The sequence below is a fragment of the Chaetodon auriga genome, chromosome 2 (assembly GCF_051107435.1).
Source record: "Chaetodon auriga isolate fChaAug3 chromosome 2, fChaAug3.hap1, whole genome shotgun sequence".
Lineage (NCBI taxonomy): Eukaryota > Metazoa > Chordata > Actinopteri > Chaetodontiformes > Chaetodontidae > Chaetodon > Chaetodon auriga.
In genome coordinates this window covers 9,744,205-9,765,624 of record NC_135075.1, presented here as the reverse complement: position 1 = coordinate 9,765,624, position 21,420 = coordinate 9,744,205, and the positions used below count along the sequence as shown (strand labels likewise).

Below are 21,420 nucleotides of genomic sequence, written 5' to 3'. Positions count from 1 at the left end.
CAGATCAAATGATTAAAAATGACTGACACAAAATAAGCATCCTCCAAGTCTTAACAAAGGCAAGCTCTACAACCACAAGCAGGGTTATGTGCTGTTTTTTCTTTTCGGCTACAGAACAGCAGAGTAAGTTGCAGGGAATACTTGAAATGACTTTCCTTTTGGTTCACTGTGTATTGACACTTGTCTCCAGGGCACAGGCTAGCATTAAAGCTTCTTTGGCAATATTGGTGCTTTATAAAAACAGGGCCAGGGGACAGAGGTGCTGGGCTGCGATACAAGTATTAATCTCTTACTCTGTGAAATGCACACTACCGTTACTGCTCCAGAGTGTATTACCATAATATAAGCAGGGAAATGGCAAGTTCTTCCCCATAGCCTCAACAGTTAGGATGAATTTTGCTTTTTTTCTTTTCACGCTGCTTTTTTTTTTTTTCCACAGGAATTGTACACATAATGCACAGCTTTATAACACTAACAGAGCTATGTACGTATGTATGTTTGTTAATTTGAAGACTGGGTGTTCCAGTCAAAGAGAATGTTGCTAGATTGATTTTCTAATAACAAGAAAAGTTAAGCCTCCATTTTTATAATGCTGAGATATATGAAATTAAAAGTACAAGACATTGTGATATTTGCTCTCCCTTCAACAATAAAGGGAAAAGGTGCTCAGGATCCCATAAGGTCCCCAGCCATGAAAATACTGTTAACTTGTTATCAATGCCTATAATGAAAAAATACGAACTAAAAAACATTTTCTCACCAGCTCTCTCTCTTCCACACACCACCTACTGTCTAAGCACCTCCGTGCAAACGAATTCTCTCAGAATAAATGTAGTGGAAAAGTGTGCATTTTTTATAGAAAGGTGTCTTAATGAAGCAGGCTGAGTGAGAGCGTCTTTAGTCCCGCCTGTGGAACATGATGTGATTGTGTTGGTAATTGCATTGTGAGGAGAGGGAGTTTATCAGCCTGGGCCACAGAGAGGTTTTTGCATGTACTTCCAGAGGATTCCTTTAATCACAAATTGTTCTCCTGGTCTATTCCCTTTGCAGAGATATTCATCTCTTCTTGTGTGCTGAGGTATCCCTTCAGGAATAAAGAGCACACACATGTTCCACAGGAAATTGTCAGAGGAACCAAGATGGATTACTCCTGCTGCGCTGGCGGATTCTCACTTTGAAAAATGAGATCAGCCACAGTCTTCCAGATAAAAATAATCCCGGCGAGCAGTACATGGGATGCAGACGGGTAAAGAGGGTTCTGACCTAATCTCAGCAAACATCTCAGAATTCACTTTATCTCTGGTCTGAGATTTATTTGAGTTTAGTCAGTCAGCACCAGATCCTTTGCAGAAGCATGTTTTACACCCCCCCCCCCCCCCCCCAGAAAAGGAAAAACTGCTAATATAGCAAATGTACAGTTGGATTGATAAATGATTAAACAGCACTATATGATCTGCAGACTTAATGATTTAAAGGATACACTGAATAAAGCATATCTGTGAGTGATGCAGTGGGATGAAGGTGGCATAACCAAAATGCTGGAAGGTAATCTTTGTGATCTTCTCTAAATACAACAACAAAATCAATGCCTGTGATCATGACTGACAGGCAAAGGCTGATGTAGCTACAGTCTGTCCATGTCCTTCATCGTGCATCAATCTGACCAGAAGTCAAAGAGGCATCAGAGCCATGTTAGTGTTTAAAAATTCAGTTTAGCTATAATCATCACAAAGCCTGCTCTGTGTCTGTCTCTCCTGCTCCTTCTCTCTTTCTAAGCTGTGCATGTGGAGACAGAATGGAGGTGTAGTCATACATTACAGTCAACAATTCTCAGTGGTTCAATGAAACCTCGGTGGGCAGAGTCAAAGACCCATCATTTTTTCGGGCTAAGTTTAGAGCACTGCTGACAACTCGGCAGCTTTGTCACTACTTTTAGCAACTTTTTAGACCCAGTTGGCACCTGTTTATCTAAAGAGGTTAAACAGAATGGCCAGAATGTGTCATAGTTTGTTATGTCTCATAGATTTGTGTTTTCATGTTGCAGTAACATACATACAACATAATCACAGGTTTACTTTCTATGAAACATTACATTTATGTGCCATGCTGGAGTCTCAGGGAGGTGGTCGGGATGGACAGTGTCATACAAAGTGAAGGACTGAGACAGCAGAATCCAGGGTTCACATCCAGGTTCCTGGTGTGGTTAGGGTTCGGCAACAAAAGCACTTTGGTTAAGCTTAGGGAAAGACTGTGATTTCAGTTCAGTGTTCATAAAAAAGTCTTTACATCACTGCCGAATTTTCTGTATTAAAACACGTCATGATCTTAATCTAAATGCTTTGATAGGCAGTGCCTACACATATCTCTAAAAACTGAATAATGCTGTATTCACTATTGAGTGGATAATGTATTGCAAGATTGTCTATTTTGATGGAAAACAAATGAAATAAGGTGTCAGGAAACATTTTACCCATACTTTCAGCATTTTTTTTTTTTTTTTTTTTTTTTTTTGCCACTTGCCAGGTACATTAAATAACAGCTTTTCCTCATTAATTACTAACTTATTGGCTGTGGCAGATTATTTGGATATAAATATAATTTCTGGGAGACAGGGCTTTAGCCCTTTTGAAAAAATATATTCGGCCCACTATAATGTATTTTAAGAGTAAATCTGTAGCCTAGCAAGGACAGACTACATTTAATAAACTCAGGGTTTTGCAACACGATTAGAGTCTGGAAAGCATACCACTAAAAATCAATGGACCATTGGTTAATCTCTGTCCCCCTTGGTTGGGCCTTTCAACCTTTCAGTTCTTGCTAAATTTGCCATTTAAAATTCTTTTGAGAGCAGATTTTACCATCTGTAACTAGCTCGTGTTAGTTTCTGTTTGACTTTTTATTGTTTCAAGATGACTTGTTTTTAAAAAAGAGCCCTGTTAAAGGGTCTTAAATATGCAAGTCGCAGGCAAAAAGCAGCACCCTGACCATCTGCTGATCCATCAAGAAGACATGAAAATGAAGAAACAGCTTTGTTCTTACATTGCAGCACAGCTAGTTAGTTTTAATGCCTATAATCCGCCCTTTCTAAAATACAGTGAAGATCATGGGCTACTTGCTCATCTAATCCATATTTATCTGATCATCACAGCATGTCAAACACATGGTGCGGCCCCTCCTGCTTGGAGCCACAAATATATCAGGCTAATGATTCATATTCATCTACAGTGAAGTGACCTGGGCAGCCAATGGCCAAGGGTTGGGCACACAGCATGAACAAATATGGCAGAAGAAAAGCTAGTATTATGAAGCCTTGTGGCATTACTTCTTGTTGTTAATAAAATACAACCCAGATTATAAATTGGGACACTGTCTGAAACAGATCAAACAGAATGTGATAATTTCTTAATCCTTATTGACATATACTCAATGGAAAACAGGACAAAGACAATATATTTAATGTTTAACCTTATCAACATTTTTCTAAATATCTGCTTATTCTGAATTTGATACCAGTAACACGTTTCAAACAAGTTGAGACAGGAGCAACTAAAAACTGGGAGAGTTGTGGAATGATCCAAAAACACCTGTTTGGAACATTCCACAGGTAAACAGGCTCATTGGTAAGAGGTGATAGTGTTTGATTGGGTATGAAAGGGGCATCCTGGAAAGACTCAGTCACTCACAAGCAAGGATGGAGTGAGGTTCACCACTTTGTGAACACATGATTGTGTAAAGGAGATTAATACATGGACCAGCATACACTTTGTGAAACAGTTGTCAGTAAACATGAAATGATTGCATTCTGTTTTTATCTACCTTTTACACAGCGTGTATGCAGCCTGTTTTGGTGTTGCACAATCAAACCATATTAAGTCATCTGGGTGTTCTACTTAGCCTGCAGTAGCTGCCATTCGTTCCCAAATTAGTCTCTGACTCTCATGAATGCCTTTTTCATGAACAAATTAAAGAATATATTATTCCTAAATCAAGCTAACTATTTACTTGACCTTCCTTGCAAAAGAAATGGACTTGAGTGGTTCTGCCCACTGAGATTCAAACCAACCAATAAGATTATTTCCGCCTCCTGAGCAGCTCTAACTCAGAGACATGTTTGGATAAATAAAACATTTAATCTGCTTTGCGGATGTGTGTGCTAGCAGGCACCTCTGAACAGTATTGGGTGTTGTCTGCAGCTGCCAGGATCAGCAAAGCAACTAATCCTTGGTTTGCTCCCATTCTCAGACGAGGGGAACGGCACTCCTACTCATGGCTTTTTTAAGATACAGCCAGGGTGGTGAGGTGTATGCAACGACAACATGAAAAGAACCAGTCAGCTGTCCACGGCAGCCTTGTCAGGTAGCAAGCCTTTCCTCAAGGCAATGTAATGAAATAAGTCTTTCCGGATACATTAGCGTTCAGTATTTAGGCCTGGCACGCAGCTAACATCCTCGGAGAGCGAGAACTTCATAAGCAGATGTTCAATTAGAGGCGAATGAGGAAATTAGAGATCTGATGAGAAAAAATGTGAAGTGACATTTAAAAATGATAAACAATACTTTTAATAAGTTTAACAGCATGAAGGCTAAGAATGAGGAGACTGAAATAGCAGTGCTGGGCCATCCGTTCACACAGATCATTTAATCACCACCTTTATTAATACACCTGTTTCCATACACCGCTTATTAATTCCAAGTCTTCATAAAATCAAGCCCTGAAACATTTGATGAGCCTCTTATTAAAATCTCCTCGAAACAGAACAAAGGCATCGCGGAAAGATAAGAAGGTACATGATAAGTAAATTAATGCAAAGTTCGCTGCTATGCCTCTTCCTCAGTGCTGGTGTTCTCCTGACGCTGATTCTTTCTGGAGTGCGTCTGGCAGAGCAGATGGGCCTATAAATGGAGATCACTCTGCAAGACATCTCTTCATTTACGTGACAGCCATGCTTATTTGCTTTGCCAATGTGGGAGGGATATATAATATGCAAGAGGGACAGTGTTCCAGTGGGTCATGACTACAGATGGAATCTGGCCAATCCAGCTATAGCACGTGTTGCTCTGTCTACAGACTAATGGACTGATCAACATCCAGGCCACATACAGATGCCCTCCTGTGTCTTCTCACTTTAACTCAGTGAGTCACTCAAAAAACTTGTCATGTTGAGCTCGCACCTACAGCTCAGGCACCGCTTAAAGCTATAAATACACCTAGCAGATGATTTCCAAACTGCTCCGGGCACGAAATGAATCAGAGAACATCCTGCAATAGTAATTTCTCATGCTCACTGATTCATGTGCCACACTCACTTTTCAATGTGTGTCAATAGTTTGGCAAAAGTAAAAAGTGAAATTAAGCCCTAAAAGTACACATCTGAAAAAGAAATACGGGAGGAAGCGGGGGCTGACATTCAGGCCAATTTTGCCAAAGCGTTTGATTTCTCAGAGTAAACTGTACAGACTGAAAACAGCTGGCCCATTCGTGTGTCAAGCAGCTCGGATGTGGCCACTTTGAGAGTTGATCATGTTTTCTTTACAACAGACGTGAGTGTAATTCAGACATGTTAAACATGGAATTAAAGTGAAATGAGATCTGCAGCCCGTGTTATGACTCGACTCACAGAGCGAGCTAGCTTGCTTTGCTCGCTAGCTTCCAGTTTCTGTGTGAAATAAAAGCAAATGTAGAATGCTGTACATGGGGAGACGTCTTACGTAAGTCGCTAATTGCCTGCTCATTGTAGTGTTCTGTAAGCCATGGCTGTCCTGACTGATGCTCTGCATAAACAGTGATTTAATTGCAATGTGTGATAAGGACCCAGCCTGTTTTTACTGACGCACCATGAATGCAACAGAATAAAGCAGTGTTGATTGTGATGCTTTAAACCACTGAAGAGGGAGTGTTTTCCAACTAGATTAGCGTTTCTGTCTTATCATGTCACAACCAAACCAACCAATGAAGGCTATTTTTGATCAGTGGCCAAGCGGGCCGCTAATGGTTGCTGTGAGATTTCTTGGCAGCAATGTGCATTTTATTTTAATAAATGCATCAAAACCCTAACCTTATCTACTAAAAAAAAGACGGCGAAACTGTGTTAATGTAAAAATACATACATCTTCACACCTAATTTCCACCTCCCACCACCTTTTTTTTCACATATTCAGTAGGAATTATACACCATAAACAGATAGAAGTGAAGTTGCTATTTGGAAACCAATAGTAACATACTGTTGTAAGAAAGTTAACAGTCCTGAATTAACTTTACAAAAGCAAAACTAAACAAAAACAGTTTATGCAAGGCAACGCAAAGGTTTTGCATTTGCACTGAGAATGGAGGAAAGTTTCTGACAGCTTTATCAAGACAAACCATGATACATGAATGTTAAAACAGCCGATATTTGGGAGCCATGCTGCTTCTCCTCCCTCTGGTAGCATCCTTCCTTTATGTTTGTGCCTTTGTGCCGTGGGACTATATTTCTCCAGTTGTTTCAAACCACTAATCTTGGGTAAGAAAGAGCTGATAAAACTTTGAACAGGTGTTACCTTGGCAACAAGCGTCCTGTACTCACCTTGTTCAAAGATGTCACTCAAATGGCTACACTCCTAAGTGCACAATGACGGCTATATCTAACACACACAACACACAACTCCAGTAGATGTAACTGTATCTAATGAAAGTTTCCAGCTTCTTTGGAGAAATAAAGTCTGAAACATAAAAGTACTCTCATCTTTTTAAAATGATCCACTAAAGGACATAAAAAATCACTGACGATCCACAGCTCGTGTCTGCAGAATCAATAAGGTGCCAGTATAAAACTTTAGAGTAAGAATCATCAGGACCATTTCAGGCCCTATAGAGCAATCACATTACCATTTCTTCTCCCATTCAAGTCACAGAGATCATCAGAGCACACTTTGACAGACCGGCAGCAAAAACCCATCAGCGTATGACTCATATGCAGTTTTTTTAAGCATACAGACAAAGGTTTTCATTTAAAACCTAGAAGTTAATACAATTTGTGGGATCAAGGACTAAATTCAGTTTGTCAATGTCAGAAATGCTAATATCACAGTTTGCTCTGTCACAGGATGTTAATGATTAATTATTGAATCTGAAATCCTTTAATAAATGTCATTAAACTGCTATTCAGCATCCCTATTGTGCTCTTACTGACAGAACAGGAGCCCAAGTGGCATTTTGACTGGACAGCAGTTTGCCAGGTGCATTTTGTTCTTGGGGTACAGTACCATCTCTCCTTAGCAATTACAATGTACATAAAGGGCTGCATTTTGCTTCCCCAGGAAGTCTAGCCACCACCGGGGGTTCATATTTCTTCCCCAGTCTAAATACCTTGTTTGAGAGGTATGATGCATAACCTGGAAAAAAAAATCCTACAGTACAAAGAAAGAAAAGAAAATTTTAGCATAAAACATTTGCATCACACTGCCATATCTCAAACCTATTTTAGATGTATGACCTTTTGGATTGCGCTTACTAAAAGCAATTGCCACGGATTCCGGGGGCATGCTGAACTTCTGGCTGTCACTCAGGAGAGGAAGGGAACAGAGTGTGAATGCTGAAGAGCAAAAAAGTGATTGTATTAGTCAAATATATTTTTCTAACGAAAGCGTTATTATCCCCCATCTTTTGTAGTGTGCACCGAAAGACACAAAGAAGCAACATGTATCTGCTGTGCGGCTAAGGAAGCACTCTGCAGCATGAGGCGGGTTGAAAACAAAAGCGGGGGGATTTGTCCCAGCCACACCCAGAGCACTTTAACGTCCCCCTCCAGGCGTAAACACCTTCTTCAAAGGACTGAACCATCCAGCACAAATATTTGCATGAGAGCCAAAGCCGATAGAGATAAATACTCAAGGTCTTTAAAAGACGGTGTTTAATGCAGGAGGGAGCAACATCAGATCGTCAGCACATCCTGCGGCGGCTCATGAGAGGACAGCTGATTGAGTGTGTCTGCTGTGAGCGGCCTAACAAACTTGATTTCTTCCTGCTAGTGACATATTGAAATTGCATGTTTTTTAGGCTGCTCTCCACGGCTGACACGGCCCACTTACACGCTCATCAGCAAGACCTGCTCTGCTCTGCGCTCTCAGCTGCTTTGTTCCAGCTGATGTCATCTAAACCTCGTCTCTGCAGGGTTGTCTGGGGTAGATAAGACACCCCCCCCAATTGGTCTTCTGCAGGAAAAAAGGGGGGCTGCTGCTATGAAGATGGATTACCCAGCTGGTGACACTAGTTCCCTTTCCGCTGAAGCCACGGTGGAGTGCTAACGCAATTAAGGCAATTAATCTTCAACAAAAGGGGATCACAGCTACCTCTTATGAATTTGCACGGCTCTGTACAGGTGCAGAGCCGAACAGACCTGCTCAGACACACATGCATACACACACTGCGCGTGCATATGAAGACAATTCATTTACCCAGGCTTAACATATACATAAAAGCCTAAATAAAGTTAACAAGCAAGAAATATAGCTCTCATGCTTATGACACAGCTGATGTGTGAAACCAGGTTGATGATTGTTCCATTTTGTGCATCAGTGGACTGCTTTCACTAAAGTCTGACGGTTTTCAAAACAAGCAGCAGGATAAGACTAAACGCTGCAGTCGACCTACAGGCAGGACGGCTATTATTGGGCAACCGTTTCAAAGACAACTGTTCTAATGATTACAACGACAGATGTTGAGCATTTTCATTGTGTGGCATACAACACAGGGGTGTATGTGTGTATGTCACAGATGAGAGAAAATGGAGATAATAGGAAAGAGAGTAAGTGGAAGCTGTAATCAGCGCATTTAAAGGCTCTGCCATGTGTTTTGTGTGTTTTTCAAGCTCTGTGAGCAGTTACTCCACTGTCTAGCTGGCGATACAGTCTGTCATCATGGCAAAACATTTCCTTTTAATGTAATCCAGCTGGGACTGTTGAATTTTAATTTCAAATCTGGGCTTCCTTCTTCTTCATTTTGGAGCAGAGGTGGTTTGAGCCAAATATCATTTATTTAGTGCGGGAAAAGCATTAAAAATACTTCTGTACATCAATCAGACTTTCAAAACTCCCAGAATAAAGACAGTGTTTAAGAATCCATCTACTAATTGCCCATTATCACGATTCTCTTAAAACAACAAAGAGCTAGATGAAATGGCTGCAGTAAAGCTGGAACAAAAAGAATTCTCTAATTTCAATGATTCGAGAGTAATTCACTAATTGCACTTCAGGATTCAAACTTTGAATCATTCATGACTTATCAAGTCAGTTGGTTATTTTGTTATTTATCGCTAAGAATAAGGGAGAGCCCTGATGGACAGGTGCATGCAGTGAGAGAATTTCAGCAGAACAAAAGCATCACAAAGCATCTATCTACCACTGGGACAGAAACCGCCTTTTCATTTATCACTTCAAGAGGACGTCAATTCACGTCATCCCAACAAATGTGAAATCAATGGAACTTATGAATTCAAAGCGGTCCAGGTGCTGAGAGGTTGAAATGTGTGATGGAAGTGGCACACAGGGCGAGTGAAGGGCACCAGCAGCAGAACCACTATGCAAATTCCCCGCCACTTTGTTTGACAAGCAACAACACTGCTTTGTATATATGCAAAGCCTGGCAAGACACTGTGCACACAGCCCTGCTGTCAGAGCAGAGTCATGCTAGAGTGGTGACACCCAATGGATGACCCCTGTCTGCAATGAGGCTACTGGGCCAGACTTTACACTTCATTCAGGCACACAGACACACACAAACACGGGCAAAAGTTATCACATGTAGCACACATCACATCTCAGGGGTCAAACATGGCAGGATGCTAAGATCGCCCTCTCTTCCTTAGAGACTTGGAGACCAGTTAGAGGTTGAATAATTTGATTTCTGGAGCCTTTATCATCCCTACTGAGGTGAAAAGTGCTTGATTAGCACTTTGAATTTACTCAGCAGGCAGTCTGTTTGGCCACCTCTCAGGATCTGGAGATAAACCACAGCAAACGCCATTAACCATTACTCAGTCAAGCCTCATGTTGCTTTTCTCTTAGCTGATCACTACATGTGAGGACTGCATCAACACCATGGACACAGAGCAATGAAATATGCCACTGAAGCCTTTTGATGTACTTTCATTCAATTCTCAAAAATCTTAGCCTTTGCCTGATTGAGTAATGAATGGTAATACAAATCACAGCATTAAAAATTGAATATTCTGCTATGTTATGGAATGTTAGAGACAGTGGAGAGGTGACAGGACAGGAAAGGCACGCAGCTGGACTCGAACTGGGGTTACATGGACAACATGATGAACTCCTGGGCCACCGGGGCACCCAACTATACGGGGCAATTTGGATGGAGCAACAAGGCAATGATCCCTTTTGCACAAATGTTTTGCAACCCAGTAAGCTAGCTGTCAGACGGAAAACAGCCCTGCGTTGAAAACAAGGCAAAGGGGCTGCTCTGGTGGGTACGTCTCTTTTTTGGAAAATGACAATAAAAATACAGTACGAACAGGAAGGTGAGTTTGAGTAACTGATGGACAAGTTTGAAGGCATATCAGACAGCAAACATCCCACAGTTCACTGCACAGTTTGTGATATTATGAGACAGGATTTCACAGTGCTGTAAAGTTACTGCTGCAGAAATCATTTTGCCTTTTGTAACGACATTCCGAGGTAAACAGCAGAAATTCAGTTCAGGCAAGGTGATTGATTGGCAAATGCACAGCCTTCCTGGATGATGCTGTTAGGCTCAACATTTTATTGGCAGGGCTCTATTTTTTTTTTTTTTTGCAATGGCATCCCTGCTGTGTTACCAGACTGACCCAATTCAAAATACTGGACACAGACAAACAGATGAAGTGAAAAAATCAACTTTGAGGTTGCCTCAGGCTTGTTGCCAGGCCAAACTGTTCCAAAATACATCTAGTTGTAGTGAACAGACTATTTCACTCTAGAATAATTGTTTTAAATGTCACTGATTATGTAGATGTTCACCTGTTTGAGATAGCTTTCAGTGCCTAGAGACTGTCTTGGTGAAGGGAGGAGAAGAAGAACTGTTGACTTATTTTTCATATTATCTGTAACTCTCATCCAATATTACAACAGGATGAGGGTAAGATCACATTGGAGATGACTTAAACAGAATGTTACGTATTCAAATGTGAACAATATGTTGCATCTGGAAGGACTGACTGTTGTTTAGCATAGGATGTGTCTGTATTACCACAGCTAAAAATAATGAAAAGACATGCAGGGAGAAGTCCAGCCATCCTCACAGTGGGGTAAAAACAGAACCAAATGTGTAAAAGTTGGTTTACCTGTTACTTTCTCTGAGTGGTTCGGTGCCCTTCCGCCAAGAGACCACTCCCCATGGGGACATCTTGGGCTTGCACTCGATGAGCACGTCTCCTCCTACCTTCACCAGCGTCTGGCTCCTCAGTTGGTTGTGAGAGAAATCTGGGGCAACAGCTGAGACAAGAGCAGCATGTTAAAGGCAGTGTTGGTGAAAGCCTCACATCTCTTTTCCTCCAAATGAATTCCGAATATCTATCTGATATAACATTTATCTCTGATTGTATTTTCATCACTTTGTAAAATGAGTTTATAAACACATTGCATTATTGCCATCGATAATTCAAAGACACTACACACTATTAACAATGTGAATAATTAGTAACCACAGCGCTAAATATTAATGCACACATTTTAATGAGATGCTATAAATGTGTTATTATTCTCAGCAGAGACAGTCATGTCTTGTTCTGTCCCATATAATAACATTCCCGGGCTATAAAGCACTTATGTGCTTCCTATGTATTCTTTGTATTAAATTCTGCGCATTATGTGCCCTTTTCACAAGCTGTGCACCTGTCTGATACTGTCTCTCACATTCTTAAATCTCCACCTTGAGTTTGACCAGTGCACTCGGCTGCGTTGAGCCTGATTCCTATCAGCAACATGATCAGGATGAGACATGCTGGAGGATGAATAGTGAATGAGAGCTGCCGCCAGCCCGGAGTGGAGAGTGACAGGCTTGACAGGGCAGATGGGCGAGGCTGGTGAACAGAGCGGCTCTGGCATACATCACTGTCAGCTGGACGCATTTGTCTCATAATTAATGCTTTTCAATTAGTGGCCAATAAGAGACAGGCCAGAGGTCATCCGGTGGTACTGAGTAGAGGATGAAGACCGGGCAAACTTGAGAACAAATATAGACAAAGGTACCCTTGCGCACACATCCCAACACACACATCCTGTACGCATGCATACGTTGAGTGTGCACACATACACACACAGAGCCAGTCTTACCTATAACTCGGAGCTCTGTGTTGGAGTAGACCTCGCCGTGCTTATTCCCAGCCACACACTGGTACATTCCTGTGTCAGACAGGGTCAGACGACTGATTGACAATGCCCCATTGGCAACCTGTATGCGCTCCTATGAACACAGAGACACATGCCTTTAATATGCCTTATTCCCAGTGCTCATCTACATAAAAACAGCCAGCCAGTGGGCCAGTGAATTATAGTCTGGAAGTGACAGACGTGGCAATAAATCTAGGTTTTCATCACTAATGGAGGGAAAGGCTTGGGTGGATGGAGGCAGGCTAGCAGAAAATGACCCTAATCAATCTGCATGTTTATGAGGGTGAAATAAAACCATGCCCTATTTATATCTGCGACTGCACCACGGGGCCTGTTTCCCCTTCAGCAGGAGGAGGGGATAAGAGGGGGAGGACTATCGTAACATCTGAGGTATAATGCATTGTGAAAATTGCTTTTCTGATAGGTATGCCACATACTGTACATACCAAGTGCTGTTTACATGGTCAAGCTGCACCTCCTCTTCATCTGTTTGGACTATTGTTTTTGCGTTCCCGCAGGAGAAACCTTTCTCGCCACTGAGCCATCAAATTAAGGTATACTTAAGGATGGCTGGGTCCGATGAACAAAAAACCCAGAGATCAGAGCATTGTTGGACACTTAATCCTCAATATGAGTTTATCTTTCTGAACTTGGGCGCTCACTCGATTCCTTCAATACAGTATTAAATCCTTGAGCAGTTTTCATATGTCTCTATACAGCTCCTCCTCGTGCCCTTCGTCTCCTGTGTTTTCCTCGGGCTCACCCATCATTTCATTAGAGCCCATTTCCATAGGGGTGTCTGAGCAGCCTGAACTCGTGGGGGATTAAGGTACTGTCACATGAAAAGAGAGACAGTCCTCACTGAAAGATCACAAACTAATCCTGTGATTGAGCAGGTTGTGCCTGAATTTCCATAACGCTCTGCGGCTCTGGATGTGCAGGGCGAATATCCCTGCTGGCAAGGGAGGCAAATGGTGGCGTATATCAGTCTGTGCATGGAAAGCACTCCCGTTTACGGCTGCTATTAATTAAGCATGACGTTCCTCTCAAATCAGCACTTTTTCATGCAGGGACCTGGGGGGACCATCTGTACGCCTTATGCTGTAGGAAAATGATTGGCAATGTCATTTGCCAACAACACTGGGTTAATTCGTCTGATACAAAGCTGCAGAAACATGCAAAAGAATGGGTGGCATGATGGAATAACTTTTATGGTTTAGAAAGTGAGCTTCTTGGCTGTGATTGCTGTCTGCAGCTATGTTCCTCTGAATTACTAATTACTGGAAGTCTTTGTCAGAATGATGCAAATTTACATTTACACTCCAGCTGTAGAATTTAAACAAGCCACATTTTATGTTATAACAATATCAGTCTGCTACTGTCAGGAAAAGAAAACAATCTTTTCCTTCTTGGTCTTCTTCAATTACATTGATGTACCAGAAACAAAAAGCAACAAATAAACAACATGAAATTGATGTAGCTTTGACAAGTTTAATCTCGTAAACAAAAGGAAAATTGCTCTATAGAGAAATTATTAGTGCTCACCAGGGTAGAACTGTGAAAGAAAGTCTGCTAATTCTACTCGCAGATATTTGCTTCATTTATCGTACATACCTGAGTAAGAAAGAACTACGAGCATGCATGAACTAAGCTCAACAATGACTTTGACATAGCAAGAACAAAAGCTCTGAGCTCAGCCAGAAAAAAGGGAAAAATATATCTTTCCTGTCCTAATAAGGATGTAGTGGGCTGCAATAGATTACCCCTTGCTGAAATGTAAAGTCTAAAGATCCGTAACAGGAATAACCTCAGATCAAGTGCACTACTGTAAGCCGTCTGTGTGGTGGTCCCTCACTCCTCTGAACGGACAAAAATCCTGTTTCACGGTGGAGTTAGCCTTTAATTGCACAGCCACATAATCCTGCAGCCTTTGTCAATAAGGCAAAAGAGTGGAGTCTTTCAGATGAGAACAGTCAAAAGAAAAGACGCATTCCGACAAGCCACCGCTAATTTGATTCTACAAAGCGTCACCTCGGAAAATACCAGTCTCATAATCATCTGTGAGAGCTGCATCTGAAACAGTCATACCAGGCTGTCCAACAACGTGCCAGATACTTGTGGAATTAGTTTGAGGGGTACGAGTGAAACACTAGAAATAGTTGGGCCTCTTAAATATTTTAAATGGCAGACATTGAATAATTGATTGCACATATACTCAGCTATATATATCATGAGCTCTTAGAAATCTGCCATACTGTCAAGTTTCCCAACAGGTAAGAGCCATAACCTATGTTTTGTTATGTTTGATAGCTCTATAAGTTAGAAAACTGTCAGCAGAAATACGTTCCAGTGAACTCTATGGTCAGAAAGGTCTCAATTGATTCACTGCAATAAATAACAACAAATGGCGCATCCTCTCCCCACTGCTCCTTACATCATTGACCTTTCCCTCTTCCACTCATTAAGCCACTGTGGTTAATGGTGGCATTTCAAACAATGTAGCACCTTTGCTGATTAATCCATTCACCCATGCATCTGGAATATATCCATTTATTATGTCCATGCTCAGTGGTAATACAAAAAAATCCACGCAGTCACTGTAACCTTTAATCATACATTCACTGCTTTGAATCCAGGTGGCTGAGTGTGACGAGGTGCTATCACCGGTTTTCTAGGATATCTTTAAAAAACAGTTGTGTTTTCATTTGAATGTGTTCAATTCAGAATGAAATGAGAAAGGGAGTGGGAGTATGGTCACATTAACAAAAGAAAAAGAAATCTCATGATACAGTGGGCACTGGAAATTGCCCGTCACAATGCCCCCGAGAAACTACCTGCTGAGAGAAATATAAATGTGATTTGTTTGACACGTAAAAACAGATGGGTTGTTTGCTCTCTAACAACCAAACAAGAGTGCTGTTACCTTATAATGAGTTTGATAAAAATGTTACACAGATCGTTGATTATTCTTCCCGGATAGCAAGCCAAATCTGTTTTTTTTTTTTTTTTATTATGAGAAAGAGGCTTTGCTGTGTTGCCTTTTGTAATAAAATGACAGACTGGTTTAATTCCAAACAACATGTATAACATTTAAGTACTGATCGATATCCTCTGGTGTGTTTGTCGCCTTCTTGCATAATGAAGCAAATTAACATAATGCCTGTTTACTTATCAGGTGCAAGCTGTGCTCGAGTGTCAAATCAATCTTTTTCCAAACAACCTGGCTAAAGGATCTGATGTGATAATCCACTATGATGATGAAGGCATATTAGATCATATTTTTGCAAATGCAAACAAGAGATCTCAGTTAAAGTTAGATGTACAAGTAAGCTGTTTGGATCCGCAATAGGCTCATCTCTCATCGTTGTACCCGTAATGGGATTTCAGAGAGGGCAGGGAGCTGAAATGGAAGCAGGATATACAGTCTTTATATACAGAATCTTACTTTTTCGTCTTTGGTGGCACAGGATTATTAACTGCAGTTGGTGAGGAGAGATTTAACAGAAGATTAGAGTAGCTCTTACATCACTGCACTTTCCAGACTGGCATGAAATACTTGGCCTTTTTACAGTTTAGTCTCTCAGCAAAGAAAGGCACAGTAGACACAGTCTAATTCCTATGAAATGACTGCTGTTTTGCAGAAGTTAATAACAATGCATTGCTAAGCAGGAGGTGCCATGTTGTAATGAAGAAGACAATAATGCATGGTAATTAGTCAGTAAAGCTTCAACAAACAGCACAATAAAGCTTTGAAAATACAGTACGTGGTTGTTCACATTCTTCATTCACCAGCACAGAATATGCGAGGAGCAGCTGCAGCAAAGCTGCTGCCGCAAGGCTAACTTTGGAAGCAGAGCTTTATGTTCAGTTCTAAAGACACGCTAGCGCTTGGCAGATCTCACCTCTGCAGACTCCAGGTTCTCTCCATTTTTCATCCACCTGTAAGAAGGCTTCGGCTTCCCTGTGGCTTTACACTCCCACACCAACGAGTCATCAATGAGCTTCTGGACATCTTGGGGTTTCTCAATGAGATGAGGAGGGGCTGGAAACATCAGAAATGTGAGAGTGAAATGAGACTGTCGACTTAGAAATTATGATCTAGACAAAGTAACATGGCCGTAAGGGAATGACAAATTAGGCATAATTTCTGCTCAGATCAAAACCTTTCTTTTGACTTCCCAGTTTCAGTTTGATTTAATCACTAAAAATCAATATAAAAGGTGACTGTCTGACTCCTCCTGTCCAGCTGGTAACAATGTCGGTGGTCTAAGTCACATTAAATTATTAATTAATTATTATTAATTAAGTTCTCACAGCAGTTAAACTTAATAAGACATAACAAGAGCTGTGTGTGCTTTCTTTTTACCCTGGGTTTCGCCCGTCAGGCTACATACAGGCTGCACTTCTTTCTGTCAGTTTTTGTGGCTGTATGCAACCTTAGGGGAAGACTGCAGGTACCTCTCAGGGCTGACAAAATTTCATGCCTGTTGTTATGGAAAGGACCTTTACCAAGTTAATTGCAAGACTGTCCAATGTCAGACAGGATCACCTCCAACCCCAGCTCCCCGCCAACCGTTCCAGACAATGGATGGATGGACTGATATAAATGTAGGAAATAGAATGAACTTTTTTGTTGGTTGAAGTCCATGTGTTAGTCCATGTGTCAAAAGACCAATCAGGCTGAGAGCAGCTTTCAGTCTGTGCTGACTTTTAGTGACAGGACTTTGAATCCCACCTTTATTGCTTTTAGCTTAAGGTAAGTTATTGCTGAAGTTCTGCTTTCAAGGTTTATCACACTTTCCACGTGTGCTTCGAGTAGAACAAAAGTGATGAAAATCGGATCCATATACATTAGGGTGGCTACTGGTGCCATAAAAACCCTCCATTCGATACAAAATAAATGATGTTATAATTATACAGGAGAAGAATTGATTCTTGTTGTGTCATGCAAGTAACTCAAGGCAAATGATTAAGGCGACAAAAGGGGGACATTAAACTAGATCTGTAGAGCTCGCTGCATAACGCTCTGTACATCCTGGATTATGTGTAGGTCAAGCTACTATCATCCTATATCACACAAGGCCAGTGGCAGGACAAGAGTAATGGCTGACTGCACTTTTCCATTCCACAGACCTCACCTAATGCCACTCTCAAGGACTGACCTTTGTGGAGGCTTTTCAGTACCAGTACAAATCCTGCTCTAATTGGCTTCTGCTATACAGTATTCGCCTTTGAGTAAAGCAGGATGAGACAAAGAGAAATTCAATGATTTCAAACGTAGCCCTGCAATATTTCTGTGCATTACAACTTCAACATGTATTCGGTGTGTAGGTGGGTGTTCAGAAACACAGAACGAGGACTGATAAAAAGAGGTGGATGTCGAGACCAGAAGGGGGGATTTGTGCGGTCTTGTGTATTTATGTGCTGCGCAGATTCAAGATCAAAATCCAGTGCAGTATCAAAAAAAATATTTGTATTTGTGGCTCCTGTCTCCAAGATCCCTTTGGCTGCCGAGGCTGCGGTACAAGGTTGGCTGAGGTCATTAACATTTAACTTGTGTGGAGGCCGTGCTGTTGCCATCTGTGCAAACTGTAAAGAAGGTTATAATTTCCTTTGACTGAAGGCTGCAGTTTATCCTGCTACAGAAATGAGACAGTTATTGTCAAACTATGTGATGTAACACCTATGCTAAGCTCTTTTATTCTCTCTCTCATGAAGTCTTTGTATTCACATTGATTTATTCTTAAAATCAGCTTCATTGGCAGCCCACACACCTGAACAAGCCAGTGTGGTATGTGGTTTATGAGAGTTTTTGGAAGAGATGGAAAAGATGTTACTCTATGAGACTCTGCAATCACCAGTCACTTAGCTTCACATCCATTCCTGCTGCCGAAGTTCTCCATCAGAGCCTGGCTGAGCCACCACACCCACTGCACCTTTCAGGACTGCACTGTTGGCTTTTTTCTCCTCGCTGTCAGGGTCCCTCACTCTATCCCTCACCCGCTGCGAACGTATTGACTCTCAGTCAACGTTTACCAAATGAAAGCAGGCAGCCCATCTCTGCCCGTGCCGGGCCGAGCGCGCATACAATCAGAACAAATGTCAAGTGGCTAAAGCAGAAGAGAGATGGGAATTTGCCTTATCAGTGAAATCACTATGAGATAATGCAGCGGTAAGTCTTCAGAAACACAAATGTGAATACAACGGGGGAAACTAACCTGTCAGAGCTTTGCATTTACTTTCCCTCTGAGTAATATCAACATCAAGGAGTGAGCAAAGGGCCATTTCTTTTCAAGCTGTTCCTTCAGAGATGGAACTTTAACAAAACAACCTCCCGCCTTTGCCTTGAGTGGTAGTTAAAAACTGCTTTCAGTACAGATTTACAAAGAAAGACTGTGGCTAAATGCACCCAAACCAAAGAGAACTAATTAATTTAAATTCACCTCCAGCTCAAAACCAAAACTGTGATTCTAAAGCCTCAATGCAGTTCATGAATTCTCATTTCAATTAGTTCATGAAGACTAAATGAAGAAATGGAAAAATTAAATATTCTAAAAAACACTATTGTAATGTTGAAAGACATTATTCCTTCTGTATTAGTGGAGTTAAGACAGACAGCGTTTTTGTATCTCGGTACGCTAACACTGACATTATAAGTGTGAGAACGTTTTAACAATGACCATAATGCCACCATAAAGGAACACCTTCATTTCTTCCTGTCGAACACAAAGCCCAGCTCTCTTTCCTCTGTAGCTTGCTTGGATGTCCACAAGATACCCTTATTGATTCCCCCATTGGCTTACACTGCTGATGAATGTCTCAAAGGCTTAATTCAAAGGGAGTTCAAAATAAGATTACTGATTTTTATCACCTGCCTGCAGACAGCAGGGGAGAGAGAGAGAGAGAGAGAGAGAGAGAGAGAGAGGGAGAGTGACAAAACACATCAAAAATGAGAGAGCCACAGCTCAAAAGGACAAATGAAGCCTCGGTGGATCACAGCGTGCTCCTGGACTGTTATAGTGAATGACGCTAAGAGCTTCCAGGGCTGTTGTAAATAATGGCAAATTGTTTAATGCCCCAAATGAGCTCTTTTTGACAGCTGACACAGCATGACTTGAAGGGAAGAAAATCAGAAGGAAGAAAACAGAGAGTTGTCGAGGTGAGAGGAAAATCCATAGATTGTTCAAAGAGCAAGTTAAGTGCCTGGCAAAGCTGAACAGAGGAGTCCTGGTGAAAGACTAATGAAAATAGCAGTGGAATGGGATCGTTTTAGCCATTCATTCATGACCATGTCATTCATGATAATGATTACCGAGATCGGTAAATAGCTATAGTATACAGCTGATCTGAACTTGCAAGGGTTTTATACCTTTGATCATTTACACGGTGGACAGACACACTGGATTCATAATATTAGCCTCCTCCACTAAATGATTTCCTTTCTCTCCAAATTTCAGTCAAGTGTTGGTCAGTCACAGAATGATTAATCTTATACTCCATTATTAATGCTACTAAATTCAACTCAGAGCAAATCAATTCTGGCTTCAGACACTGTCCAAATTCTGAAGTGTTTACAGTGTATACCATGTACTAATCCTTATGTTTGCAGTAGTGTATAATTAGTATTCAAGAAATTAACAAAACCAACTGAAAAGATACTTCTGGGTTTTTTTTTCTGGTTTCTCATATTATAAGATCAGAAAGCATATTAGAAGGCACAGAGCTGGATGTGTTATGTTATTTGAAACCATTGCAATACATGATTTTTGTAAATGGAGTCAGCCACGTGAGTGAGGACAAGAATCCGCTGAGGTGTGGACAGTGTAATCTTAGTGAGGTTGTAATAAATGTTGAATTGCAAAAATATTAAACCAGTACAGTGTTGTGCTCTTTACCAAAATGCTGATAATTAACTGGTATATTTAACTATAGAAATGTCTGACTGTCTACAGATATCAGCATGTTCGCCAGTGTTGGATTTAAAGTGATGTCAAAACTTCAAATATTTAGCTTTAAATTAAGATGTTTATTTAAAGATATGGCTGCATCTAATAGATGAAATATCCAATTTAGAAAGGAAATAATTGCTGTCAAATGATGATTAGGGTTTTCAAAAATGTGTATTATCTGTCATTCTGTAAGAGCAGTTTATGTTTCTGACGCTGGGATGAAGTGACAGTCGTCATCGTGACTTCTGAACACAGTAGGTGTGACTCTGTGACAATGGGCGAATCCACTAACCCCCTTCCAGTGGATCCAGATGCTGCTGTGCAGATTATGTCCCTGACATATGTGCCACTGGTCTATGTATAGTACATTTAACGGCTTTGATCTCCAGTCAAGTTGGATGTCAATCATGATGCCATCTGGTGGAACCCAATACAAGGCTCACCAACAAGGTCGTATCCAAGGGCTCAGGCTCATCCGCATCACTCCTTTAATCTGGATCAAAATATTAGAGGCATCATGGCTGACAGCCTTTAATCATTTTGATGTGCCATTAAAACGAGCCTCCCTCCTCATGTGCGCCACACGAGCCTCTGCTGATCGCCGCTGACTGCTTCATAAGACCAGTTGTGTCTGCCTGTGCTTCCTCTGTCTCTGAGCAGGGCTGACAGATGTGGTGCACGCTGCTCAAATATTCATGCAAGTCAGGATCACCTACCATAGAAAGAGAGCTTCCCCTTCACTGTGTTCATTCCCCTGGAGTTTTCGGCCACACACTCGTACATGCCGGCGTCCTCCTGCTGGAAATATGGGATTTCCAAGACACCGCTGGCTTTCCTCATGTCCACTTTCCTGGGGAAGGGTGCACTGTCCACTCTCCTCCAGTTTATGGATGGTACTGGGCTGTAAGACGAGACACAGCTTTCAGTTTCTTTTTTCAAAGACTTATTGTTCATGTGTGAAGTGCAGATTCTGATATATTGAAAGGTTATTTAAGGCTTCACGCCAAGTAGAAAAGAATTGTTTTTCTCCATTTTTGTAAAGTGAAAATCAATCTTGTGCTATAGAAACTCAAAAATGTGAGTTATTCATAATTGTTTGAAAGACAAAGAA

The 21,420-nt window shown here is 41.2% G+C and overlaps 1 protein-coding gene across 2 annotated transcripts in view; it reads right to left on the bottom strand.

The window, feature by feature from the left end:
• cntn4 (contactin 4) overlaps positions 1-21,420 on the bottom strand; it is a 137,734-nt gene that overhangs the window by 26,950 nt on the left and 89,364 nt on the right. For both annotated transcript variants that reach the window (XM_076753139.1, XM_076753147.1), the window contains exons 8-11: positions 21,026-21,210; positions 16,263-16,402; positions 12,304-12,433; positions 11,313-11,463 (exon numbers count right to left, since the gene is read on the bottom strand). In XM_076753139.1, the coding sequence (XP_076609254.1) occupies positions 11,313-11,463; positions 12,304-12,433; positions 16,263-16,402; positions 21,026-21,210 (606 nt within the window). The remainder of the gene's footprint in view (positions 1-11,312; positions 11,464-12,303; positions 12,434-16,262; positions 16,403-21,025; positions 21,211-21,420) is intronic.